This window comes from Pseudogymnoascus destructans (genome assembly GCF_001641265.1).
Source record: "Pseudogymnoascus destructans isolate 20631-21 unplaced genomic scaffold scaffold_2, whole genome shotgun sequence".
Taxonomy (NCBI): Eukaryota; Fungi; Ascomycota; class Leotiomycetes; order Thelebolales; family Thelebolaceae; genus Pseudogymnoascus; species Pseudogymnoascus destructans.
In genome coordinates, this window is record NW_020167521.1 from 343412 (window position 1) to 368389 (window position 24978).

A 24978-nucleotide genomic window follows, 5' to 3' on the forward strand; every position below is an offset into this window, starting at 1 on the left:
AATTGTCATTCACGTGATGCTTTAAAGAAATACCACTCTCTTCAATACAAACAGCATCGTGCATATATAGCAATCACAAACACGCCGAAATGGCTAAAAGATCTCATTCGGATTTTGTTGAACCTGGCTCTGGGAAAACACAACAGGTGCGTCTCTTTACCAAGTATCCAGGCAATATCTTTCTAATATAATTTACAGGGTCATGAAAGCAGCAAACTTGCTCGTGGAATTCAAAAGGATGGCTCTAAGAAGGTAGACGCATCATCTAATGAAGCCCAAGCACCAGCAGTCAATGAGAATGCCGATTTAGTCGCCAATCTATCGTTTGCCCTCAACGCTGTTCTCAAGTCGGAAGAAGCTATCCTGAGCAGCGGCACTCTTAACAGGATTGGCTTAGCTCGTTGCAAGGCTCTACAACTTGAGCTTCCCAAACCAAAGAAGGCGCCCTCCAAGGCAAAAATCGCCACCCAAGCAGAAGACGCATTGCCCAAGAAAACCTCCGCCGAAGTCACGCCGCCCCAAAATATCGCCCCCTGGACAGGAGCTTCGATTCCCAGTGGGCTCCCTGACCTCCCACCTATCCTCTCACCCGCCCTCGAAAAATCAGCTTTCACCCATTCCGGCGCCCTCCCCACCAACGCAGGTCCCCAAGACTCGTATGAGCGTCTTGAGTGGGTAGGTGACGCTTACATCTACCTCCTTACGACTCTCCTAATCTCCAAGACCTTCCCCGCCCTCCAACCCGGCCGCTGTGCACAGCTGCGTGAGCTCTGTCTGAAGAATGAGACGTTGGCATCATACGCCCGGCAGTATGGCTTTGAGAAGCGCTACCAAATCCCCAAAGACTTTGCGGCAAAGACTCCACAGACCAAGATCTTGGGTGATGTCTTCGAGGCGTACGTCGCAGCAGTGATTTATTCCGATCCCAAGAATGGCGTCGAAAAGGCCTCGAACTGGTTAAAGGCGCTATGGGCGGACACGCTCTCCAAGGAGATTCTCGAGCAAGACGAAGTCAACAAGACGTTGCAAAAAACCGGCCCCCCCGTCGTTGCGACCACGAGCGCCAAACAGGAACTAGCAACGCAGATCGTTAGTCGCGGGATTAAGCTTCTCTACAAAGATGCGGACACCCCCGGAAAGGACCCAGTGACGGGATTCCCGCTTTACACAGTGGGCGTGTACTTAGAAGGATGGGGTGAGAAGAATAAGCTGCTCGGAAGCGGCACTGCTCTGGGCAAGAAAGAGGCGGGGGCTAAGGCTGCGGAGGAGGCGCTCAAAAGGGATTTGTACGTGTATAGAGAAAAAAAGAGGATTTTTGATGAGATGAATAAGGCGAAGAAAGAGGCGGCCGAGGCGGCGAAAAATGCATTATAAGGTGGATACGGTTAAAATTAGGATACCCAATGCTGAGATATGTACTCTATGCCTATACTGTCTATGTGCTCTTATATACATTTCACTATTATCTGCATCGCTACCCTTATAACTTCCCCTTCACCTTCTTCGGAGTCCACAGCCCGTTCGGCATCTTGCCCTCCGCCTTCATCACGCGATCCCACTCAACCTCATACTTCTCACTGAGGTGGTGCGCCGGCGTAGCCACGCTAACCTTGTGGTTCTCCGCTGTGCAATATGTGATCTTCCCATCTAGACTGACCATCTCGCTTTGGATCATGGCCATAGTCCGGCCGACCTGTGTTACTTTGCTGTTGACGCGGACGACGGTGTCTATGGGGACGCCGCAGAGGAAGGAGATGTTCAGACAGCGTGTCACACCTCCCAAGAAACTGATAGGGAGTTAGCATTGACGTATGATAAACCTCTCTAGCTCTTTTCTTCAGACAACAGTTCATTATGAAAATGAAGCTTCACAACCGAAGAATGGAAGTCATCAGGGGTGGTTGAAACTTACTCCCAGTAGTCAGGTCTAGATAACGGCGCCAATGCCGGCGTGGTCAGCATATCAAATATGACCCCCGCGGCGCCACCGTGTAAAACGCCGTTGATGTTACCGTAGTACGGCGTAATGCGTATCTCGAACGAGGCACGTCCGTCAGGGGAGCCATCGATGACCTTTGCGTCACGCATAACCTGGTCATCGAAGTATTTTACAGGCGCGTCGGCAGATATGAGGTGGAACCTAGAATTGTGGTAAGTATAAAGGGGCTTTGGACTTGTGGGCTTTGGGGGTGACGGGGCGGCAAAGTGAAGGGGCAAGTTTGATATAAGAGACGGTTAACTTATAGTAACCGTTCAGAAATAATAATAAAATTGTCTTGCAAACATCCCTCTTCCTACCACCAACAGATACTACAGAATAAAAGCCATAATCCATATGAAAATCACGCGACCAACGCCGATATAAAGCGAGTAAATAGGTTACATACCGGTCAAAAACGCTCTGGATCGCCGTCATGGCCCTGGCACGTTCTGCCTCCGAAGTTGCCGCCATTGCACCTGATATACACTCTGCAGCTCAATTCCTTTGACAATCCGTCAAATGCGACCTAATAATAACAGTAAAGGAATATAATATATTAGAAAGGAGTATTCCAGCCTCCGTCCGTACTTGCTCCATCGCCACATAATAGCTTCCGCCAGCTCGTGATTTACCGAGGTATGCGTCTATATTGTGGATACAGACGGCTCAAGCCTTTAGGAAGACGTGAGCCGCCGGAGCCATTATAGTGGAACTTTGTTTATGCCGAACTCAAAAAAAGGATCAGTGAGGAGTTGAAGTGTTCTGTTATATTGAGGGTTCGTTGTATACGATCCCAGTTTATATATGAATTATCCCTTACCGGATTTTCTAGGTTTTTGTATGGGTGTGCATCCATGCTTGTTACATGCAGGTCATACTGTACGTACTCGCACCAGATTCTCAGACCCAAAGCCCTTTTTCAACAGCATATTCAGATTTCTTATTCAATAGAATGGCATTTATTTGATTTAATTAACACTAATACTACTGTTTGTGGTGATTTATGAATAAAAGTAGTGAATTAAACGTGATTATTTATTAGAAAGTAGCTTAACTAAATAAATTTGAATAAGTTATATCAGCATGATTAATTAACCAATGCTACAAACTCCCACGATACGGTTCTTGACATGTATTACACAGGAGTTTTATCAGTAGTGGTATTATGCCCCTTAACAAGAGAATATGTATTGTCAAGCGTCACCAGCAACGATTTTGATATTTATTTCAGAATCGCGACCCCTGGATTGGGTCTCTATGTACGAGTAGGACTTCCATAGTAGTTACACTTCAACCCCGAATATACATTATACTCTGAAATGGCCAGCGAGGGCCATCTCTCCTTGGATAATCATTTGCATCCCATCGTGACCTAGAACGCCCCCCCAGCCGTCGTATCTCATAACGCGAATAATGATCGCACTCTGGTCATAGCCTAACATTGACATCCACGCACGGAAGGGTCCATTCCCTTCGGCCCAAAAGACTCCTTAGCCAGCCAACACCAATGCCTGTCCACTCTGTCCGATCTGGGAGTCGCCTCTGAAGCTCTTGGAATACCACGCCACCGAGTGTCTTCGCCGTGCTGTTCATCGACCCTGCCATCATCACGGCTTGCTCGAAAGTGTTACCCGGTATCGACGTGTTATTGAATGCCTGGCAGGTAAGATTGCCGTCACAACCGAGTAGTTCTGGTAAAGGCCGCGCCTCAAACCAGTTCGAGGAGAAGTCGAAGAAACATTGGTCCGCCCAGTTGCATGATGAGGCGAAGAGAATCAGGAGCAGGAAGGAGCAGTAGACACAGGGCCTGTTGAGGAAGTATGTGCAGGCGAAGAAGAGGAATATGAAGATCGGCGACGCGTTCGTTGGGATAAAGAGGAGGGGCAGCCAGCTGTGCATCATGTTAGGTGCAGTCCCGGCAAACGGAAAGAGGGGTAGAGAGGATCGTACCTCCGCAGACAAAACATCTTGTGAGAGACGTCTTCTTAAAGGGTCTACAGCTGCATGCAGTATTGTATGGTTAGGCAAGCATTCAGAGTCTGTTTTGCGCGGGGGTGGTAATTATTGAGCGATGACCGTCGTCGAAGGCAAGGCTGGAGTAGTCTCCACCTTGGATCAAGCAAGAGTAACCGCCACACCTCTCAAAATCCGCAGTTCTGGTGTAGTCTGTTGCCTTCTTTTCGCAGTAGAATAATCGGAGTCGCTGTAGCTATGTTGTCAGGCTGGAAGGTAGATAGAGTGCGTATTACTTCGAAAAAGACAAGGTTATGACGAAGGGCCTATGATGCATCAGAGAGCCCCAAGGCTGACCACAGTGTCTCTCGGCCGTATCTCCCCTGCCAATCAGAGTTGCTGTTGGTTAAATTCGGCTAAGAGCACCTTGTGGTCTGTGCTCCTTTACTGGACCGCAGAAATATCATCATTGGGCTCAAGCTCCAAAACCACAAACCATAAACCAACCAAGCTGTTTGATCCAACAAGCTATTTCTGCACAAAGATATCTTCCCTTAGTTGCCAGATAGAGCCTACCAGTTGAACAGCTTCAATTGTTTTGTGTGATTATTCTAGACCCTGCCTACCGACCATTCAACGGATATTTATCCAAGAACAACACTTGTTTTGCGATTTTGTCCAACCTTCATCCTTCATTTGCGCGTTTTGCGCCCCAATCGAATCACTTTGGCCCACCATGGCAGGTTATTCCAACAATCCAAGCGGCTTCGATAGCCCAGAGTGTGGCGGTATGGAGTCATTAATTGCACAGCTCCGTCAACGAAATGCAGGCTCTGGCTCGACACCAACGCCACAGGCTCCAGGCTCGAGCTTCCTGACCCAGATTGCTTCCCAACAGTTGGCATCGCAATCAAACCCATACTACGCCCAACCGCAAGCTTCACACCTTCATGGGTATCATCACCCTTCTGTCTCGTCAGCTATGCCGACTCCACCGATCTACCATAACCAGCCTCCTCACCACTCGTCAGGTGTCATGCGTCCGGTGTCGGAGACTGGTCCATCGAGGCCAATGGCCATCCTGAACAATGCCAGTGCCAGCAACGCAGACCGAACCGCGAACCTCTTGAACCTACTGAAGTTCAGCCAGCCTGCTGCATCTTCTCCAGAAAACGCGATGCCAATTTCGCCACCTCCAGTATCTCTGCACCAAACACAGCCAGCCGCAGATAACCGGGGCACCGCGGATCTACTCGCCACACTTATGGGCTCTGTAGGCAATCAGGAAAACAAGAGAATTCCATCTGCGCCACAAACTCAGTTTACTCGCGAGCCTACCTTCGCGTCTGAAATTCCAGACACACCCGCAGATACACAGGCATACCTTCTTCAGCTTTTGAACCGACCAAAGCCAGCACAGTCTGACAACAAGCCTGTGATTACTCCTGCAAAGGTTAAAAGATCTTTTGGCGAGAATACAGCGACTGAGAAGGTTGCTCCAAAAGATGTGATTGATACGACAAAGGCGACGAAGGATGTCTTTACGGACGAAGTTAGCCCTACCACCCAACCGCAGGTTGCGCAGGAGCCGATTAAGAATACCAAAACTCTTTTCAACTATGTCAACCCGTTCGAGCAGTTGGCCGCATCTTCGCCGCGCAATCGCACACCGGTCCCTACTGCGACTGCCCAACAAGCTACTGCGAAAGCCCCGGTACAAATTTTGAAACCTCCCAGACACACTACTGGCGAGACTTTGGACCAGAAGCGAAAGGAGCACGATCAGTCACCATCTGTTCCCAGCCCTGCTCACGCCAAGAGAAAACTTGGCTCCACAGAAACGGTACCAACCGCACCTGGACCGTCTGACGTTCAAAAAGTATTTGGAATTGGCTCGACCAAACAGCCTACAGAGACTGTGGCACAAGCTTTAAACGAGGCTGGAAACCAGGCCGACAAGGAAGTGAGCGAGGCATTGGCTCGTGCTGTTAGTAGCGCCGCGGAATCCCTTGGCCCCGACGACTCTGTAGCTGCCAAAGCTGCTGCTGCTGCGGACGACAGCGTGGATAAACTAGCATCTCTCATCGAAAAGCAAGATTTCCTGAAAGATGGAAGCACTAAGTCTCAAGATTCTCTCAAATCGACCGCTGTCAAATCAGTTGTCAGCAACACAGTCCAAGATTCTGTTGTCGATAGCTGGGAGAGCGTTGATGCCGATTCTGTGACACTTAATCCAGCAGATCAGAAGGATTCTGGGAAGAATATCAAAATTTACAATTTCCCACTGAAGCCGTGGGTTGCCATTACTTTGCAATCAGACAGCAAAGTGGACCGTCCCACGTTCGACCCAGAATCAGCTATGGCCATTGCTAGGCTAAGAAAGGTCTTTGATCAAAATGATAGAACTTTGGTCACTGCTACCAACAACTTCATTGTCTTTGCTATGTCCAAGAATGGAGGCATACGCATTATTCGTCAGGATAGTGGCCGGGACAGGAAGATCTTCGACGAGACTCGAGATCAAGTATTCAACATCTCAGCATCAACCTCAAACAGAGATGGATCTGAGGCGGTCATTGGCACAGGATGCAGCGGTACAGTTTACTGGGCCGCAGTTAAAGACACTGGCGGAGATAAGATCGAAGAGTTCAATGCTAAGACTAGCTTTGCTTTGCCACCAATTCAGTCACCTGGTGATGAGAACCCAGGTGGTGTTCTGAAGACCAGAGCTAGAAAGAGCTCTGTACACCCTGAATTCTTTGCTGTTGGTCGTGGAAAATCGATTCACATCATATTCCCCTATTTGATCACTGGGGGCGGATTCATACAACCCGGCCCTGATCGTTTTGTCGATATCGAGAAATATCTCAGCCAGCGGACGCCGAAGATTGATACCGGAAAGGCTGCCAAGGACTTCACTTTCAGTCAGGACGATACTACTGTCGTGTCGTTGGATAAGGCTGGCAGGGTTAAATTCTGGGATGTCCGTGGACTCACTTCTGAAAACCAACCCAAAAACCAGTCGATCGAAACGAAGGAGCCGCTGATGACATTAATTACAACTCCGGCTACCGAGAAGTCCTGGCCTACTTCTGTCATTTTTGTTGACAAGGTGCGCCCGTACTTGAAAGGCTGTGCCTTGAGATATTTGATTGTTGGCATGAAGCAGAACCATACGCTGCAACTGTGGGATCTTGCATTAGGCAAGCCGGTGCAAGAACTGCACCTGCCACACGACAAAGAGTCAGACGCCGCTTGTAGTGTTGTTTACCACGCCGCTACTGGCGTAATTGTCGTCGGACACCCAACAAGAAATTCGATCTATTTCATCCACGTGTCAGCGCCAAAATACAACCTCCCCAAGTCGCTTTCTCAATCTGAATTTATTGAGAAGCTTGTGAAGAAAGATACGACGCTTCCAAGCCCTGAATCCACAGCTGTTATGAGTGGTATTCGCGAGTACCTATTCTCTGAGAGTCTTGAAACAAAGGAAGGATCTGATAAGCGAGCTCGAGGTGACCTTCGGAGCTTGGATATCTTGCAACCCACAGCAACACTCAACCCAGCGAAGCCAGATACAACTCTATTCGAGCTCTATGCTATGCACTCTACTGGCGTAACGTGCATTTCGGTTAAACCCGAAACTCTTGGCTGGGACTCAAACAACAGAGCTGTGAACCCTGCATCAGCTGTCGACGAAGGTCTCATCACTGTTAGTGAATTGAAGCCAATTGAGTCACCTGCCCCAAGAGAACCTAGTGTGTCGTCTGTATCCACGGCAACTACTTCATCAGCACCGGTTACTCCAAAGGTCCTCACAATGGCAAAGGAAACCGGACGAAAGGCGGCTGCGGTAAACAATCATGCCGAGCAGCCTGCAGCTGTACCTGGAACACCAGCTAAGAAAGCTGAACAGGTTCAAAACCTCACCAACGGAGGCCAAGAGACAAGCGGAACTGAGAAGGTCGAAAAGAAGAAGAAGAAGAAGGCCGCTGCTGCGGCAGCTCGCCAACTTGATGCTGTATCTGAATCCTCATCTGCAGCAAGCAAGGTCATCGCCAACGGAACTTCTGATGCAGTGGTTGGCGTTGTCTCTCAAGATCAGATCAACAAGGCGCTGAAGATGGTTGATGCCAGTATCTCTGATATGGCACGCCAGCTTAATTCCTCAATCGACAAGATTTACCAAAGCTTCGACACCGATAAAACGGCCCAGGCTGCAGCGGCAGAAGAGAAGCAAGTCGCTCTTCTTCGCCTCGTCTCTAGCACACTTGGCGAGAACGTTGACAAAACTTTGGGCTCGATCGTAGAGACGAACACAAAGAAGATCCTTCTTCCTTCCATCACGGATTCCGTCTCCAAGGCTGTCTCCAAGAACGTTCACGACCACTTGTCTGCCAAACTTGGCGTCTTGGTGCAAGCCTCTGTCTCGAAGGAGCTTCAGGCCGTTCTACCAGGAACACTCGGAAAGGCCCTCGAGAAGCCTGACTTCTTGAGAAATCTTTCGAGATCCATGACGGACTCTATTTCAAGCACTCTTGCGGTGTCTCTCACTGAATCAATTTCATCGGCTGTTGTGCAGAAGGTTGCGTTCAAGGTTGAAGAGAATTTCGCTAAGGTTATGAAGAATGAAATCGTCCCGTCTATCAATGCACTTGCTGCCAGATCTGCACAAAAGAGTGTCGTTGATATCCAGCGCACAGTTTCAGACCGTATCAACAATTTGGAGAGGCAGCGCCAGTCAGACAGCGAGGAGATTTCGAAGCTGTCGAAGGTTATTGAGGGGTTGACTGAGATGATATCTACGATGGCCTCAGCCCAAGAAGGTTTCCAAGCTGCTGTTTTGAGAGGCAGCAATAGCGCGCCCCAGTCAAACATTGAGCAAACAACAGAATCTCAAAGATCGATCCCAGAGGCAGCAGTTACCTCTCGTTCGCAGGGATCTCCGGTTTCGAACTTGGAGCAGTTTGACTCTGACAGCCAGCTGTACGAGCAAAGCCTCCAGTCAATCGGACATCTGATGAGCGACGGAGAATTCGAGACTGCCATGATGACTTGGATCAAGCTCAACAACGGCCAGGTTATGCAGGACATCTTTGATAACTATTTCTCCAAGTACGATCCGGGTTTCATGCGCGAAGTGTCACCAATTCTGAGCCTATCGACGGCGGCGACAATCTCGCAGCGATTCGACAGCCCATCGCTCATGGAGCGCATCCAATGGCTGGAGACGATCTTGCAGATCTACCAGTCGTTCGCGCCTGAAGAGATTGACCCCGTAAGTTCAACCGATGCCTAATATACATGTAGACAAAGCTAACCGTTTTCTAGGATGTCGTGAAACCTTGTGCAACTCTTATGGAGCTCCTGAAGGATCGCTTCGAGCACCTTTTCATGCGTGTCAGCCAAGCGTCGGCCCATGACCCTCTTCTCAAGCGCCTCCATACCCTCGTCACAGTTACCACTCGCATCATGGAAAACATGCAGCGAAACTTCTAATGGCTTTCTTTGGCCTCACTCCAACCTGGCTTAGTATTTGAAGCAAATTTTTGCCTCCGAGAACTACGATAAATGGCCACATTTTACGAAACTTGATAAAAGACCACCTAGCAGGCATCATGCATTTTGTTCTAGATCTTTGGAGTACTCTAGCTATCTGCTACAGGATTTCAGGCGATTACAAAACTTTGGGCATGGGCATAGTTATATACTTGCTTGCGGTCTGTCGAGGGCGCTGAAAATTGCGTCGTCCCTAAACCGGCTGCTCTTCTTATCAACTTTCACCAACATTTACTTCTTTCACCGGCCATGCCCTTTGAGCTGGTCATTTACACACCTGTTATTATATTTTTCTCACGCAACGAACTCGGATAAAAGCCGTATAATGTCTCCGCATGCACACTCTACGAGCCACATGGGCTTGAATGCCTCCGGCCATACCTTTTTATCTCCACGCGCCACACGTTTTCCACGCCTCGATACCAAGTCATTTCGTATATTCACCGTCTTTTGCAAGAGCTGGGGGGTCGGACTGGGGATGGGTGCGCCGGGTGGCGAGGGGATTATGTAGTAATGACGGTTATGCGTGCATGGATGTTATGTAGTTTTAGAGGACGAGGTTTTTGCAGTGAATTGTTTTTATTTTTTCGTTTCTGAAGGGAGGAGGTGCATAGCGAATGGAAATTCAATATTATTGTTGAGTGATTTTACTGATTCATTTGAGTGACTGAGTGATATGACTGGATCCTGAGGTAGAGTTTTGGGACTATGTTAAGCCTACCCAAATTGTGAATATCCCGAGCTTCATTTTTTGAAAAATCCGCCCAAGATTGATCGCATCGAGCTTGTAAAATATCTTAAGCTTCATTTTTGAGAATTCTGCGCACTTCTAGCGCATTCAGCGTTACTTTTGAGAACCTACGCACTTTAAGCGCATTCAGCCTCACCTTTGAGAATCCGCGCACTTCTAGCTCCAGTAGCGCCAAATCTGCGCAACATTGCTCGCATCGAGCCTGTAGATATTCCACCACCTAAACTTTGAATATCTCGAGCTTCATTTTCTTCTTCTGAATCTTCGCCAAACCGTAATTTCAAAGTAATCAAGAATCCGATTTCATTCCTAGTTTCTATAAACCCACTTGGCTGACAACAGTGCCTATACGCTATTCCAAACCGCTCAGTCACTGTCCTGCAGATCCCCCCCCTCAGGTCTTATCATCCAGCCACGTCGCGATAGTAATCCAACCACCCACCTCGGCTCAGCTGGAGTAGGACTGACTTGACAGCCCAACCCCCCCCCTCTTTCACACAAAAGAGTAGAGAGCACAAAAGAGTAGAGAGCACAAAAGAGTAGAGAGCACAAAAGAGTAGAGAGCACAAAAGAGTAGAGAGCACAAAAGAGCACAACAGGGGGAGGTGGGAGTGGATGAGGGGGGGGTTTAGTGGTGATGATATAAACCGTAGCCCAGCGCAGATTGTAGCACGAAGTGTAATATATCTACATTATTAAACACTTTAACCATGTGGCTTAAACCCCTGTGGCGCCGCGGGCCAGCCAACCACATCCGCCGTGCCTTACGTCCATGTCTTATGTCTTGGGTTGAATCTGGAATTTTGGCGCATCTCCAGTTTTTCTAACGACCGAGGTCTTTTCCATGCATCTCGGATCTATGTGCCGCCCTGTTATTTCCGTACCGCCAGCTGCCGATGTCCTTGCCTGTTGTATTTATAAGCAACTAAGGGAGATTGACGTAGGCGGGTAGGCGGCGACACACTGCGGCTCCACCGTCTTGGAAATGGAACGAAATCTTGCAACTGCCGCGGTCTTGGAGATAGTGCCCGGCGACAAGAGGACGGAAATAAACTTTACCAAGCAATAATGGAGAAGAACCAAGAATCAAGCGGTAGGATATCGGGAAGAAAGTGAAATTCGTGCTTCTATTTCATTCCTTCTCCTACATTCTCATTTGTATATATAGGTAGGAAGAATCTCTCAAATTGCCCACCAAATAGTCCTCTTCAACACTCTCATACACACAATCTCATCATGCTCATACCTCTTATCATCCTTAAATCCTAATATACCTCCTGTCAAAATGGTACCACAACCCGAATTCAATGGCTGGCTCGGCCACGACGCCTCCGCCGCCGAAGGCAACATGAAGAGAAGGTGGTTGCTATTTCGAGGACTTCGGCGAAGAAGGCGGATGCGGAGATGATGGGAGCGACGGGGTTTATTGCGACGGAGGATGAGAACTGGGCGAAGAAGAACGCAGGCACGCTAGATCTGATTATCTCGACTGTTTCGTCGCCGAATATGCCACTGTCGGAGTATCTGGCGCTCCTCGCGCCAAAGGGACATTTCATCCAGGTCGGCGCACCTGAGGATGTCTTGCCACCCATCAACGCCTTCTATCTTATCGTGAAGGGTATCAAGCTTGGTGGAAGCTTGATCGGAACACCACAGGTTTTCAGGCAGCCCGAAGTTGGAATGAAAAGCGCTGATGGGCAAGCACAAATTCCAGAGTTGGTATTGCAGTGTGATAAAGGTGTCCTTCAATCTGCTATAGTTATTAGCTACAGTTCTAGCTAATCTTGTAATCATAAGCTACCATTCCAGCCAACCTTCTTGTAATCATGAGCTACGATACCATCCATTCCAGCTAATACTCTTGTAATTATAAGCTACCATTCCCTCCACTCCAACCATCTAATGTCTAAGCATATTGGTTCGCCTTGAGCCACTCAAGCAATGGCTCCGCATCCCTGAGCCTATAGCTGGCCCTGCCCTTAATGCTATCGCTGACCACACCCAGCGTGCGGTCATAACCCCTGTTATCCTTCTCGGCAAAGAACGCTGCGATATCAGCCTCCGTCTCGAGATCCGAGAAGTTCTGCAGCGAAAGCTTCAAGAAGCGGTCAAGCACAACCATGTTCTTGCCCAGGCGCTCACGCAGCGGCTCCCAGTTCTCCTTGATGTAAGTCCACAGGCCGAGGCGGGTCTTTGGGTTAACGCCGAGCGTCGCAGCGGGGGTGTGCACGTCCTGTGTTGGGACGCCAGAGGCCATGAAGTCAAGGAGGTCCTTGAGCAAGTTGGGCGCGAGCGGGTCCTCGTCCTCGGCGTTCTTGATATCCTCGATGCGGCCGAGGGCGCGGAGAGAGGTCTCCTTTCCGTCAATGGAGGTGGTGTTTGCCCATTCGGCCTTGACGGCGTTGTAGGCGGCGCGGCCGCCGTACTTGACGTTGATCTGGAAGACGGCGCTGCGGAGGGAGTTGTGGATGGCTGAAGCGTCGCCGACAGCGTAGGCGTAGAACTGGCGCTGGGCCTCTTTGATCACGTCTCCGTCACCGTTGAGGCCTGCAGAGTGGATGAGCAAGGCGCGCAGCTGGCCTGTGAGGTGGTCCTCATCAGGAGCGAAGGTCCAGCCAAGCTTGGTGACGGTGGGCTTGATAAGCTTCAGGGTGAACTTCTTGAGGGCATTGGAGATGTTCTCATCTTCGCTGAAAACCGATTTCACGGTGGCCAGGGAAGAGATGACCTGGGACCAAACCAGGTAGTTGGTCTCGGCAGAGAAACCTTCAATGAGGGACAGAAGAGGAGCAGTCTGGGCATCGCCTGAACGAGCCAAAGCGCCAGCGTCACCGATAAGGTTGATCTTATCGTTGATCGAGAGGAGGTCAAGCTGCTTGCTGAGGGTAGCAAGGCGGGAGGCTGGGTAGTTAGTGCGGTAGAACCCTGCGTATTCGTCGTTGAGCTTATAGAAGCTGTCATCGATGTCGGGGATCGTCTCCTTCTTGGTGTTGAAGGATATCGCTTTCGAACCTGACTTGCTCTTCAGGCCAAGCGGGACCCACCAGGTTGTCTTGTCGTCTTCGGGCTTGACATCTCCTGTTGAGAGGCAGCGGGACTGGGTTACGGAAATCTGACCTGGCTCTTCGGAAACAGTGACGACAGGATATCCGATATCACGGATCCATGGGTCCATAAGCTTAGGAACATCCTGGCCAGAGACCTCGCTCAAAGCAGACCACAAATCGTTAGTTGTAGCATTGCCATATGCATGGGCCCTCAAGTAGTTCCCGACACCTGCCAGGAACTTCTCTTGTCCTAGGTGAGATGCCAGCATGCGGATAACGGAGCTGCCCTTGAGGTAGCTGATGTGGTCGAAGATTTGATCGACATCAAGAGCGTCCTTAACAGGCACCTCGATAGGGTGGGAGCTTCGGAGAGAATCCAAACCGAAAGCAGTTTGCATGCCCTCTTGGACAAATTGTGGCCAAACATTCCACTCTGGGTGAAGCTTGTCGGTAGCTAACCAGCCGACCCAGGTAGCAAAACCTTCATTGAGCCACAGCTCGCTCCACCAGTCCATTGTGACCTATCATGCACGTTAAATTTAATTCCTCAACCACGACAATGGTTAACTCCAACTTACAAGGTTGCCAAACCATTGATGGGCAAGCTCGTGTGCAACGACATACGCCACCCTGTTCTTGTACTTTGCATCCGAGGTCTTCTCATCAAAGAGAACGGCCGTAGTTCTGTATGTTACGAGACCCCAATTCTCCATCGCACCGTGAGACTAGCAACCATGGTCAGCTTGGTTCTTATACATGAAATGCTGGGCAGGGATGAAAATAAATGGGGGGTACATATTGCAGTCTGACAAACTGGTTAGAGAAAAAAGCACAGAACTGTGAGAGGAGACGACCTACGAATTCGTGCACGGCCAACAAATCAGCCTTTGGTAATGGGTAGTCGATTCCGAATATCTCGGAGAAGTAGTCGATAATCTGGTGAGCATGCTCAAGAGCGTAGCTGCCCTGCTCCTTAAGGCCCTTTGTGGTATAGACGCGAACGGGCAAGTTATTTCCGTTATACTTCCGCTCAGTGAAGGCCTCGACATATTCGAAATCTCCTACAGCCCATGCAAGCAGGTATGTGCTCATGATAGGAGTACGCTCAAAAGCAACAACTTTAAGTCCTTCCGTCTTGCCCTTCTTGACAGACTTCTCTGGCATGTTGCTCAGGACGACCTGGTCTTCTGGGAGCTCGATCTCGACGTCGAATGTGGCTTTGAGGTTTGGCTCATCAAAGCAGGGGAATGCGCGGCGAGCATCGCAAGACTCGAACTGAGTGCTGAACATGTAGTGGTTATCGGCGTCTCTGGCGACGGAAGCAGCAGCCGGCACAACTGGGTTATACTTTGAGCGGTAAAAGCCAGCCATGTTGTCGTTGAGGATGCCCTCGAACTTGATGACAATAACGGCATCGTCCGAGGCTGGCAGATCTCCGGCAAAATCGAGAGTGACTCGTTGCTTGGGCACATCGTAGGTGGCATCGATGTTTGGAGTAGTTTGCTGGGTCTTGTCGTTGTTGACGACGACTTCGGCGCTGTGAACCTTGAGTTCAATGGAGTTGAGGGTGATGCTCCTCGTGGGCTTCAGGATCTTGGCCGAGATGCTGACGGTTCCCTGGTAGGTGAAGGCACCGCCGGGAGCAATGTCGGAGAGGGAGATGGCATAATTCGTAGGCTTGATGGAATCTGGCAGCACGTCTTTATAACTCGCTGGGCTTGTGTCCGCCATGTTGATTGAAGAGGGGGGGTTTGCCTGGGTATAGTTGAAATTTGGAGTTGGAATTGAGGGATCTCCAAATTCAGGAATGGGGGGGGGGGGGGGGGGGGTCCTTCTGGACTATCTATATCTCCGGGTCTCCTCCTCCTTCCCCGTTTTACATAAAATATTAATTATCACGTGCGATATCCGAAGGCGGCAGTTGGGAGAAAGGATTACCGCCAATAGTGGAAATAGGAAGCTGGCAAGTTCAATATTTGTCTCCCTCCTTTCCCTCCTTCCCTTTCCTTCACAAGGCTCCGCAGGTTGGATAGTGGGATGTGGTAGTACGGTATCCGAGAAGCTGTTTATCCGTTCCGATTGGCTGTTGGTGCGGCCGCTTTCCGTAACTAGTGACCTAAAAGGACGAGGCTGAGGGTCGAGGCCCCACTTGCTGCGATGGAACGTTGTGAGTTAACAGTAAACACGACCAACACCGCCGAAAAGAGTCCACTATCATCAATCATCCCGTGCTTCCGACGGTTTCCGCAAGACAATTACCATCCAGCCTGATCAAAGATGGCGGCGGCTGGCCAGAAGTTATATCCAAGAGCGACGCTCAAGAAGATTGTCAAGGCTCACTCGAGGAAGAACGTGAGCAAGAATGCTGATGTGCTGGTAAGCCACGCGACCGCGGCTGTCTGGTTGTGAAAGTGCTGTCATAGCTAACTGTTGCCCCCTCAAGGTCTTTCTCGACTATGCGCTCTTCTTACAGACGTTAGTGATTACCCGTCTGTCATCTATTGTCGGAAAACTGCAACTGACACTCATGGAAGGTTGGTGAAGGAAGCTGGCATCAATGCGAAGCAGGCAGGCGATCGCGGCATCACGGCGAAGAACGTGAACAAGGTCACAGAGGCACGGCTACCCTTCATCTCCGATACTAGGGACTCAGTAGCTAACACGCATCAGACGACGCTTCACAAATTCAAGGGCTGAGACGCTGCACGCGACGGGGACAAACTGGTGGGAATGGAGGAGGGGCATAATATTGACTATTATGGGGACAATGGCGAAAGGATACCCAGGCATTGAAAGGAACCAGCATAGACTGGATGTTTGTTTACGACCAAATTATGATGGATTAGTTATTGGGACACCATTTTGGTAACACAATTCGCCATCGTTGGCTTCGATCGATGACATGGCAAGGTACACACGACGTCTAACAACGCGATATAATACGTAAACGTCAGGAACAACGCGATAGAATACGTAAACGTCAGGAACAACGTGTAGAAATAATATCCCTCAATGTAAAATAATAGCTATATCATAAAATATCTCCTTAATTTATCCATTGCTGAATCTCATCCGTTCCTATTTCGTTGATCTCTTTGTTGGTCGTGATCGAATGTGGACTAGTGCATTCCAGAAAGTCTGGGGTAAAACGGAAGCAACTAGATCTATGACCCTTCAAAATCCTGAAATACAAACAACTTGCACCCTGATTTACTCGTCAACTTCCTCAAAACTTTCCTAGAACAAAGTATCACCGATCCGAAATACACATTTCAGTTCTGTTATTGTACAATTCAAAACACCACTCCTTTCACAACACCCGACAAAACCTCACAACCTTGTACACTTTCGTCTCAGCCTTGTAGACACAATGGCCACCTCCGCAATCCAAAACCCAGAAGTCCGCTCAGAGTCCAAATCCGCGAAGAAGAAGAAGGCCAAGGCCGATGCTGCCGCTGTAGCATCTGTTACACATGTTGAGACTGCTACACCTGCTGAGAGCACCAATGGTGACGGATCCTACGAGAGCCCATACATCAAGGAGCTTTACAAGTAAGCGCACTTGAATTCACCTCAGTTTCTTTCCCACCTCCCATAAAGCTATACCATCATCCCATAAATGCATGCAGAAACTAACACTTTCATCAGGAGCATCCGAAATGTCAACAAGAAGATTGTAAGTTCCTGTAGTTCTACTCTGAAAGCCGCACCGATCTAACCCGTAACCTCACAGGCAAACGCCTCTAAGGTCGACAATGTCCTCGAACAAAACCCCGGAAAGACCCTCGACGAACTGGTAGCCACCCGCAAGATCAACGCCGACCAAAAGGCACAGATCCTGAAGAAGCCTTCCCTCCACGCCTCCCTCGCCCAACTCGAGGAGCAGATCGCCCAGTACAAGAAGTTCGACCAGGAGTACAAGGCTCGTGCGCAAGCCGAGAAGTCCGCAATAGAGAAGGAGTTGACGGAGAAGAGCAGCAAGGAGCTGGCTGAGGCAGTGGCTGCGGTCAAGGCTGAGGCAGTTGCCACTGCACTCATGGAGAAACAACAGAACTTGCTCCTGCTGTCGAAGTTCCTTCGTCTGGCCGCTGCGAGGAGGGCTGCTGATGTGGACCAAACCTTGGATGAGAACCAGGCATTGGAGGGCGCCCTGGTCGAGGTCTACACTGGGGACGAGACTGCGGTCGTGGCGATGGAGAAGCTCATCAAGGGATCGGACGAACAGGCCTTGTCAATCAACGGCGAGAAGGTGAACACCACCTGTAAGTTTTGCCACCTCCAGTCCAAACAACCATAGCTAATAACGACAAACAGACGCACAAATCAAACAAGCCGCCATCGAATTCCTCGCCACCCCCACCGACCATGAGCTCGAGCAACCCAACGAGGACAACACCGTAGCCACCGAATACCCCGTCGGCACCGACCCCACCATCGCCAACGCAGGCCTCACCGAGATCGACGCCGTCCCCACCGCCGACCTGAGCACTAACGGCGACTCCAAGCCCGTCTCTCCCGCCGACTTCCCCACCAACTCCGGCTTCGGCGACGGCGCCAACGCCGCCGCGGAGGCCAACTGGGATAACCAGAACAACAGCACCAACGACCTCTCCGCCTCCTCGGAGTGGGTTGATGTGCGTCTTCCCCGCGACGCGGCCGAGACCGAGACTGGTATCGATGCTACCCTCGCCGCGCCACCGAATACCCAGAGCTGGGCGGATGAGCAGCCAGAGGCCCCTGCCGCTGTTGCTGCGGCCCCTGCTGCACCTGCTGGCGACGGATTCCACGAGGTCCAGCGCAACCGCGGTAACCGTGATGGACAGGGCCGTGGTGGACGTGGCCAGAGAGGTGGTGAGGGATACAGAGGCCGTGGCGGGTACCGTGGACGCGGTAACGGCGAGGGTGGACGTGGCCGCGGCGCTCCCCGTTTCGGCGGGAACCGTGAACCGCGTCCCCAGGAGACGTCGTAGGTGCTTTGATGACGACGTCTTGGGGATTTGCAAAATTACTCTCTGGCAATTTGCTGCACCTAGGCGCCTGACGACTGTGCTTTCTTCCGTCGATTCCGCCAAACGACATTACCGCCGATACCATCCACATACCACCTCGCGTGTACTTCCAACCCCTCTATGTTTTTTTGGCCACCATTCATTCTCTCTAGCCACTACAACTACTACTACAGGACAAACATGTACAATCTGCATAGCATTCGCATAGATGGAGCGTTGATGACATTTTTGCCGGTCCTTTGCATTTGATGGGATTTGTTTTGTTTTTGCTTTTTTTGTGTCCCCGCACCGGCGTCGATGGATTGGGGGTCGTGGAGGTTGGCTCTGCGCGAGGTTGTATTGTATGGGATGGGATGGGAGTGGGTAGCTAGGCTAGATAGAGGGGATGGGAATGGGAATGATATTGTAACGGTATTTGGCGGTTGTGGTGATTGTGTGAGTGAGTTGGTGAGGGTGAAGGTGACCCCTGGCCCAAGCGACGCCTCCGCCCATTTGCGGGGAAGGGTCGAGCTAGAGCATGTGGTGCGATGGGAGCGATGCATGACGCTTTCCGCTTTCCGCTTCCCGCTTTCCGAATTCCGAATTCCGAATTCCCATGCAGCAGCCGCCAGCTGGGTGAGATGATGCGCTGATGTGTTGAGGATGGGAGATGGGGATTTGAGGTTGAGGTACGGCGAGGCTCAATGGAAGGGGAGGGAGATGCGCGATGACAGTTGATCTTCCCTCCCCTCCCAGAGCTCTCGCTTACCATTCCCAAACCAGCCTAGCCCCACTGCCGCCCAAAACCTTCGCCTTGCACCGATCTCGAACCACAGCCACAGATGCACGGTACCTTACTCTCACTACCACTTGCTCAATCGACCACACGCATTTCCATCACCAATATCCCCGCCAACACCTCAACGCACTCCCCGAATGCGCGCGGAGACGACTTCAATCATTGTGTATACTTTATCGTATCGCACACACACACACACGCACCACGGCTGCGACTGCGATACCAAGAGCCAGCCAGCCCCACACCCACCTTCACGACCAGATCGACGACCGCAGCGCCCGGCAGCGCAGGCACACGACACAGTGAGAGGCTGCATGTAGGCACGCCAGCGCGATGAGTACCGATGTGATAGCTCGCGTGGCGCCGGTGCTCGACGACAACGCTGCGAAGATGGCGGCGGGGCTGTTCTCGCCCCCCGACAGTAAGATGCGGATGGCGTTTGAGGATAGCGATTCGGAGCTTAGCGAGTTGGATGAGGAGGGGTATTCGATTGGTGCGCTGCCTAAGATGGGGGAGGCGCGGGAGCTGAGGGAGGTGGGAGAGAAGAAGGATGCTGGGGAGGGTGTAGATGAGAAGAAACCCGACGAGGTTGCTGGGGAGAAGGAGCCGGAGGTTGATGATATTGGTGAGGTGGTACCGGATCACTACGCGGATGAGGGGAGAGTGCCAGTCTTCAAACCGACGATGCACCAGTTTAAGGACTTCCAGGTTTATGTGAGCTTCCCCGCCACGTCTCGAGAGGTGACGCTGTAGCTAACGTGTACGCAGATGGGTCGCATCAACCCATACGGCATGCAATCCGGCATTGTGAAAGTGGTCCCCCCACAGGAGTGGCTCGACAACCAGCCGGAACCGGACGAAATTATCAAGACGATTCGAGTTCGGGAGCCGATCAAGCAGGATATCATGGGGACGAATGGAACGTATCGCCAGATGAACCTGCTGCACCAGAGAGCATACAATCTTCCGGAATGGCGCCAATTGTGCGATCAGACTGAACATCAGCCTCCTGCGCGACGTGGTGAGGTTCGCGCGACGCAGGAGAAGCCGAGGACTAGCGGTCGCGGTAAGAAGGAGAGCACACCAGCGGGGGAGAAGGTGGCTGCGCAACCGAGGAAGAAGAACGGGCGAGCATCAAGAAAGAGCCTGGCTCAAAAAGACGCAGACAAGGACCAGAAGGAGAGACTGCCAACGCCAACTTCTCCCCCCATCAAGCCAGACGATGACGCCGATGCACCCAATCTGGAGCCGCTCGAGCAGGACGAGCCACCACGCAAGCGCATGGGTGGTGGTGGCCGCGGCGGACGAGGGGGGAAGGCTACTACGGTGTCATCGCGCCGCAAGTACGGCCGCAGAGAGACGGCTGGGAAGATCGACGAGGCTGCATTCGAGAACTTCGAATACAAGATGGACATCTCCGACTATACCCCTGAGCGCTGCGAAGAGCTCGAACGCGCCTACTGGAAGACCTTGACATACGCGCCTCCGCTGTATGGCGCGGATATGTTGGGCTCTCTATTCGACGAGAGGACGACTACCTGGAACCTTGGAAATCTGCCGAATTTGCTGGATGTTATGGGCACCAAGATCCCCGGTGTTAATACTGCCTATCTGTACCTTGGGATGTGGAAGGCTACTTTTGCGTGGCATTTGGAGGATGTCGATCTCTACAGTATCAATTACCTTCATTTCGGTGCTCCCAAGCACTGGTACAGCATTTCGCAGCGGGACGCGAGGAAGTTTGAGGCTGCTATGAAGAGTATCTGGCCGACGGATGCGAAAGAGTGCGACCAATTCCTCCGACATAAGACATTCCTCATCTCCCCATCTACTCTCCTTAAGAACTACGGCATCAAGGCCAACAAAATCACGCACTTCCCTGGGGAGTTTATGATTACCTTCCCGTACGGATACCATTCAGGATTTAATATGGGGTATAATTGTGCTGAAGCTGTCAACTTTGCGATGCCATCCTGGCTGGAGATGGGCCGGATTGCGAAGAAGTGCGATTGCGCCCAGGCTCAGGACAGTGTCTGGATCGATGTGGCGCAAATCGAGCGCAAGATGCGTGGAGAGGAGACTGATTATGAGGAAAGTGATGAGGAGGAGGAGGAGGAAGAGGAAGATGATAACGGTCCGACCGATCTTCCTACACCTCCGGAAAGTAGTGGCGACGCAAAGCTCAAGCAGCCTCGACGCAAGCGGAAGCGTGTTGTTTCTGATAAGGATGGAGTTGACAGGACAAAGCGAATTCGCATCCGCATGAAGGTCTCAAACGAGCCATGTTGCCTGTGCCCGAACGACATCAAGACACAACCTCTTATTCCCACCGAAGATGGCCGTAAGGTGCATCGTCTCTGCGCCGAATACACGCCCGAAACCGACATCGATGAAGGTATTGTGTACAACGTCGCCGCGATCGGAAAGGACCGCCTCGATCTCAAGTGCATGTTCTGCCACAGCAGGAAGGGTGCGAAGATCCAGTGCTCGCAGCGGAAATGTACCAGGTCGTACCACGCAACGTGCGCAGCGGCTGCGGGCATGTTTGTCGAGACGGGGGAGATCCCGGTGTTTGGCGAGGATGGAACGGAGTACAAGCAGCGGGGGGTCGAGTTTAGTTGTCGGTTCCACCGCGCGAAGCGTGATAAGAAGCTTGATGAGTATGTTTTGGAGGAGGATGAGGATATTAGTAGGGCTGCGATGGCGGTGAGGGAGGGTGAGATTTGCCAGTTCCAGTTCTTGAAGAAGGAGATCTTCGCGGGTGTTGTGGTGGAGAATAGGACGAGCGAGGAGGTGCTTCTTGTTGATATCCTACCTTCTGGGTATGTATTCCAATTGCCTGGTATGAAAGCGGGCGTACAGTGGCTAATACATAACAGGGACCGGTTCGAGGTTCAGTACAAGTACATTCTGCTGCCAGATCCTACAGACTTCCATCTACCTAAACCCTCCGACAAGGCAATCCCGATGCCGAGATCACGACACGCAAAGGATGCCCTCGTCACTACCAAGCGTCACGCCGATGACCTACCAAGAAAGGACGATGCCTTTGTCGAGGGCGCCACCTGGGCAGAGTTCAGCGCCTTTAACACACCTAGGAACCCGGCCCAGGTCAAGGTCGACCTTTCGAAAGAGAGGCAGGTTATGTATTATATGGGCAAGACGTCGACGGAAGCCAAGGCACAGTATACGGCGGACTGGACAAAACCGGTTTACGATACCAGATGCAACTTCCTCGAGACGATTCCCAAGCCACCCCCGGCACCGAGGGCTTCATACCCGGCCTCTTATCCACGGCCGAGTGGGCGCGCCATCAATCCTTCCAGGCCAGCACCTCCAAGGCCGACGTCGTATAAACCCATTCTACCGCCTACATATTCGCAGCCTCCACGGGCATCTGTTAAATCGGATAAACCATACGTATATAAGCCCAAGGTCGAACAATACTATGCAGATCGACAGGTTAACAATTCGCAGCTGCCATATACGGAAGATCCTGCCCAGCAATACCGGCAGCCGCAGCCTTATCCCTATGGAACGGATCCAAGATGGCCACCTGCGGATAATAGGGGACAGGGTCCATATGTCGCGCCTGCCCAACCGCGAGCCCCAGCCGCCGTGCAGAACCATTATAGTGGATTCAGTACTCCCAATCCTCTCCAACAGGCCAATACCCATACTCCGCTCGGCCCACAAACCCATCAACAGGCCTCACAGGCAAAGCAAACCCCCAACGACAGCCCCCTCCAAAAACCCACCGCAAAACCCCACGGCCACCGATCCTCAAGCTCCAGCGCCTTCAAATTCAACGACGTCTTCCAGAAATACCCCTACCTCCAGAAACAGCACAACAAAGCCCCAGGCACCTACCGCTCCCCGTACCGCCAGGACATGCTCGGCTTCTGCAACGGCTACGAGGGGGACTTTAGGAAGCATATGGAGGCGCAGATGCGGAAGGATCCGAGATTGCTTTCGCAGCATTTGATGCAGGCGAGCACCACCAGCAGTAGTCAGTTAGCAGCGCAATCTAAAACTGCCGCGGCTGAGACGCCGAGGAAGTCGTACCCGGCTATCCTCCCGCCGGCGAGGGAACAGTATAGTTCCCCGGCGGCGAGTTATTATCCGAATGGCGCTGCTGTGGCGAGTGCGATGAAGCAGCAGCAGGTGTTGCAGGCGCAGATTACGAAGCCGGTGGGGATGCAGTGGGATAAGAAGGAGGGAGGGCTACATCCGGCGATTAGGGCGGAGTATGGAAGTGCTGGTGGGGTGGTGCAGGCGTACCAGCCTGTGGTGAATCCACCGGCGCAGACGAGGAGGGAATCTCCTATCTTGCCGCCGGGGTATCAGAGACCACAACCACAACCACAACCGCAGCCGCAACCACAACAGCAAACCGCACCTGCACCCGCGGCAGGGCAGTGGAATGCACAATACCAGCAGCCACCGCAGCAGAACCATGTCGCTACCCCACCACTACCGCAGCAGCCGGGGTCGGCACACATGAGTCCAGCGGCACAATATTACTCCCGTCCGCCGTCGAGACCGCAGTCATCCCCGCTCACGCAGCCGGCTCTGCAGCCGCATATGAACGCAGCAGCTGAGAATGTTCCACCGACGCAGAGCTTTTCGCAGAGTTATAGTGCGCCGGTGAAGAGTTTTTACTCGGATACTTATCATGCTGTTGGGGTGGTGGGGAGGAAGGGGGGTATGCCTGCGCCTGCGCCGGCGGCTGCGGTTGGTGTGGATGCTGGTGTTGCTACACCAGTTGCAGTGATGTCGGGTACAATGTTGGGTCCTCTACCACCACAACAAGCAGCGGTGGATCGTAAACTCAACATCCTCACCGGTGCCCCCGTTGCGCCGGCGGATACTGAAATACCAGACACTCCTGGGCCGATGGAGGGTGTACAAGGGGGGGATATCCCAGAAATCGACACCGATTCGGCGGGGATGATGGAGACGCTCATGCGGAACCTGCAGAGGGCTGCGAGGCAGGGACAGGTTTAATCCTGGGCTGTTCTGTACATGCGGGGAGGAGGAGGTGTAGGAATAGGGAGGGATGATGAGTGATGCTTGGGATGTGGAAATGGGACTGGGGGGGCGTTGTACAAATATTTATTATACCGGCGCGGCGCGGGACAGTTACAGTCGGAGCTACTTCTGATGGACGGGGGGCTTGTTGGCTTTGTTGTGGGAGGGAGTTTTGTTTGCTGCGTTGTTTTTTTGAGACTTCGTTTCTTTGGCGGATGGGGCCTACGGGGTAGGTAGGTGCCTTTGAGTATATTAGGATTTTGGGGGGGGGGGGGGGTTAATTTGCTTTGGAGCGTTTGGGTTTGGGGATGAGGAAGGGATGGGGGTGTAATTGTATGTGAGATTCTGGGGATAGCGCGAAGGTTGAAGAGGGGCTGGATGGATAGCCGGCTGGGAGGGAGGGAGTGTGCGTGGTATACATTCGAATTCAAGCCCGTTACTCGGAAGATTGTGTTATGATGTTGAGGTGAATTGTGGGTGCTTGTTGTGATATCTATCTAGCCCTGATTCCCTGCAACTGTAGATGTAAAAGTCGGCATCCATCGTTAGAACCAGAAGACGGCGATTATTCCAACATCTCCAGTGAGTACCATAACCAAAAAAACCTAGCTTCAGCTTCAAAATAACCTAAAAGGGATATGAAGTTCGACTAAAACCAAAAAAAAAGGTGCCAAATCACAAAACTTGGTTTCAAAACCTCTTAAAAAAGGGGATAAATCCTTCCTAACCTTAAACTACCTCGTTACAGCAATCATCCAACTCAATGTTCGCGACATTACCAACTTCAAAAACAAAACTATGGTGACTCACTTTCGTACATGTAAGCTCTACTGATTTTTACTGAAGGATTTGGTGAGGGATGAGGTGTG

The 24978-nt window shown here is 51.5% G+C and overlaps 9 protein-coding genes across 9 annotated transcripts; 6 read left to right on the forward strand and 3 right to left on the reverse strand.

Annotated features, from left to right (window-relative positions):
* The first annotated feature begins 41 nt into the window (after positions 1–41).
* Positions 42–1417, forward strand: VC83_00765 (uncharacterized protein). The gene is made up of 2 exons (XM_024464452.1): positions 42–146; positions 199–1417. Exons 1-2 carry the CDS (start codon positions 90–92, stop codon positions 1372–1374), a joined length of 1233 nt encoding a protein of 410 aa, XP_024327945.1. The 5' UTR covers positions 42–89; the 3' UTR covers positions 1375–1417.
* VC83_00766 (uncharacterized protein) lies at positions 1418–2907 on the reverse strand. The gene is made up of 3 exons (XM_024464453.1): positions 2388–2907; positions 1913–2140; positions 1418–1787 (listed from the first exon to the last, which is right to left on the reverse strand). Exons 1-3 carry the CDS (start codon positions 2450–2452, stop codon positions 1481–1483), a joined length of 600 nt encoding a protein of 199 aa, XP_024327946.1. The 5' UTR covers positions 2453–2907; the 3' UTR covers positions 1418–1480.
* A 224-nt stretch (positions 2908–3131) lies between these two features.
* Positions 3132–4296, reverse strand: VC83_00767 (uncharacterized protein). Its single transcript, XM_024464454.1, has 2 exons — positions 3932–4296; positions 3132–3872 (listed from the first exon to the last, which is right to left on the reverse strand). Exons 1-2 carry the CDS (start codon positions 3946–3948, stop codon positions 3410–3412), a joined length of 480 nt encoding a protein of 159 aa, XP_024327947.1. The 5' UTR covers positions 3949–4296; the 3' UTR covers positions 3132–3409.
* Positions 4297–4429: 133 nt separating this feature from the next.
* VC83_00768 (uncharacterized protein) lies at positions 4430–10138 on the forward strand. The gene is made up of 2 exons (XM_024464455.1): positions 4430–9212; positions 9266–10138. The coding sequence occupies exons 1-2, from the start codon at positions 4671–4673 to the stop codon at positions 9431–9433; spliced, it is 4710 nt and encodes a 1569-aa protein (XP_024327952.1). The 5' UTR covers positions 4430–4670; the 3' UTR covers positions 9434–10138.
* Positions 10139–11187: 1049 nt separating this feature from the next.
* On the reverse strand, positions 11188–15097 carry VC83_00770 (uncharacterized protein). Its single transcript, XM_024464457.1, has 4 exons — positions 14150–15097; positions 13870–14016; positions 12059–13812; positions 11188–11994 (listed from the first exon to the last, which is right to left on the reverse strand). Exons 1-3 carry the CDS (start codon positions 15020–15022, stop codon positions 12151–12153), a joined length of 2682 nt encoding a protein of 893 aa, XP_024327649.1. The 5' UTR covers positions 15023–15097; the 3' UTR covers positions 11188–11994; positions 12059–12150.
* On the forward strand, positions 11649–12026 carry VC83_00769 (uncharacterized protein; the record flags this gene model as incomplete). The annotated part of the gene is made up of 1 exon (XM_024464456.1): positions 11649–12026. One exon carries the CDS (start codon positions 11649–11651, stop codon positions 12024–12026), a length of 378 nt encoding a protein of 125 aa, XP_024327953.1.
* A 226-nt stretch (positions 15098–15323) lies between the features above and the next one.
* VC83_00771 (uncharacterized protein) lies at positions 15324–16317 on the forward strand. The gene is made up of 4 exons (XM_024464458.1): positions 15324–15667; positions 15735–15766; positions 15826–15907; positions 15962–16317. Exons 1-4 carry the CDS (start codon positions 15569–15571, stop codon positions 15986–15988), a joined length of 240 nt encoding a protein of 79 aa, XP_024327648.1. The 5' UTR covers positions 15324–15568; the 3' UTR covers positions 15989–16317.
* Positions 16318–16333: 16 nt separating this feature from the next.
* On the forward strand, positions 16334–18261 carry VC83_00772 (uncharacterized protein; the record flags this gene model as incomplete). Its single annotated transcript, XM_024464459.1, has 4 exons — positions 16334–16843; positions 16940–16967; positions 17025–17553; positions 17606–18261. The coding sequence occupies exons 1-4, from the start codon at positions 16662–16664 to the stop codon at positions 18259–18261; spliced, it is 1395 nt and encodes a 464-aa protein (XP_024327647.1). The 5' UTR covers positions 16334–16661.
* VC83_00773 (uncharacterized protein) lies at positions 18205–24366 on the forward strand. Its single transcript, XM_024464460.1, has 3 exons — positions 18205–19792; positions 19847–21900; positions 21958–24366. The coding sequence occupies exons 1-3, from the start codon at positions 19412–19414 to the stop codon at positions 24083–24085; spliced, it is 4563 nt and encodes a 1520-aa protein (XP_024327646.1). The 5' UTR covers positions 18205–19411; the 3' UTR covers positions 24086–24366.
* Positions 24367–24978: the final 612 nt, after the last annotated feature.

Bases quoted from the DNA above. Each gene is read 5' to 3' on its own strand.
- VC83_00770 (XM_024464457.1), bottom strand. From the start codon at position 15,022: ATGGCGGACACAAGCCCAGCGAGTTATAAAGACGTGCTGCCAGATTCC. The intron at 14,017-14,149 runs GTAGGTCGTCTC...CATGGTTGCTAG, and splicing joins TGTTGGCCGTGCACGAATTC to TCTCACGGTGCGATGGAGAA. The intron at 13,813-13,869 runs GTAAGTTGGAGT...CGTGCATGATAG, and splicing joins ATCAATGGTTTGGCAACCTT to GTCACAATGGACTGGTGGAG.
- VC83_00773 (XM_024464460.1), top strand. From the start codon at position 19,412: ATGAGTACCGATGTGATAGCTCGCGTGGCGCCGGTGCTCGACGACAAC. The intron at 19,793-19,846 runs GTGAGCTTCCCC...ACGTGTACGCAG, and splicing joins TTAAGGACTTCCAGGTTTAT to ATGGGTCGCATCAACCCATA. The intron at 21,901-21,957 runs GTATGTATTCCA...AATACATAACAG, and splicing joins GTTGATATCCTACCTTCTGG to GGACCGGTTCGAGGTTCAGT.
- VC83_00771 (XM_024464458.1), top strand. From the start codon at position 15,569: ATGGCGGCGGCTGGCCAGAAGTTATATCCAAGAGCGACGCTCAAGAAG. The intron at 15,767-15,825 runs GTTAGTGATTAC...CACTCATGGAAG, and splicing joins TATGCGCTCTTCTTACAGAC to GTTGGTGAAGGAAGCTGGCA. The intron at 15,908-15,961 runs GCACGGCTACCC...AACACGCATCAG, and splicing joins ACGTGAACAAGGTCACAGAG to ACGACGCTTCACAAATTCAA.
- VC83_00768 (XM_024464455.1), top strand. From the start codon at position 4,671: ATGGCAGGTTATTCCAACAATCCAAGCGGCTTCGATAGCCCAGAGTGT. The intron at 9,213-9,265 runs GTAAGTTCAACC...ACCGTTTTCTAG, and splicing joins CGCCTGAAGAGATTGACCCC to GATGTCGTGAAACCTTGTGC.
- VC83_00765 (XM_024464452.1), top strand. From the start codon at position 90: ATGGCTAAAAGATCTCATTCGGATTTTGTTGAACCTGGCTCTGGGAAA. The intron at 147-198 runs GTGCGTCTCTTT...TATAATTTACAG, and splicing joins GCTCTGGGAAAACACAACAG to GGTCATGAAAGCAGCAAACT.
- VC83_00766 (XM_024464453.1), bottom strand. From the start codon at position 2,452: ATGGCGGCAACTTCGGAGGCAGAACGTGCCAGGGCCATGACGGCGATC. The intron at 2,141-2,387 runs GTATGTAACCTA...CCACAATTCTAG, and splicing joins ATCCAGAGCGTTTTTGACCG to GTTCCACCTCATATCTGCCG. The intron at 1,788-1,912 runs GTAAGTTTCAAC...ACTCCCTATCAG, and splicing joins TCTAGACCTGACTACTGGGA to TTTCTTGGGAGGTGTGACAC.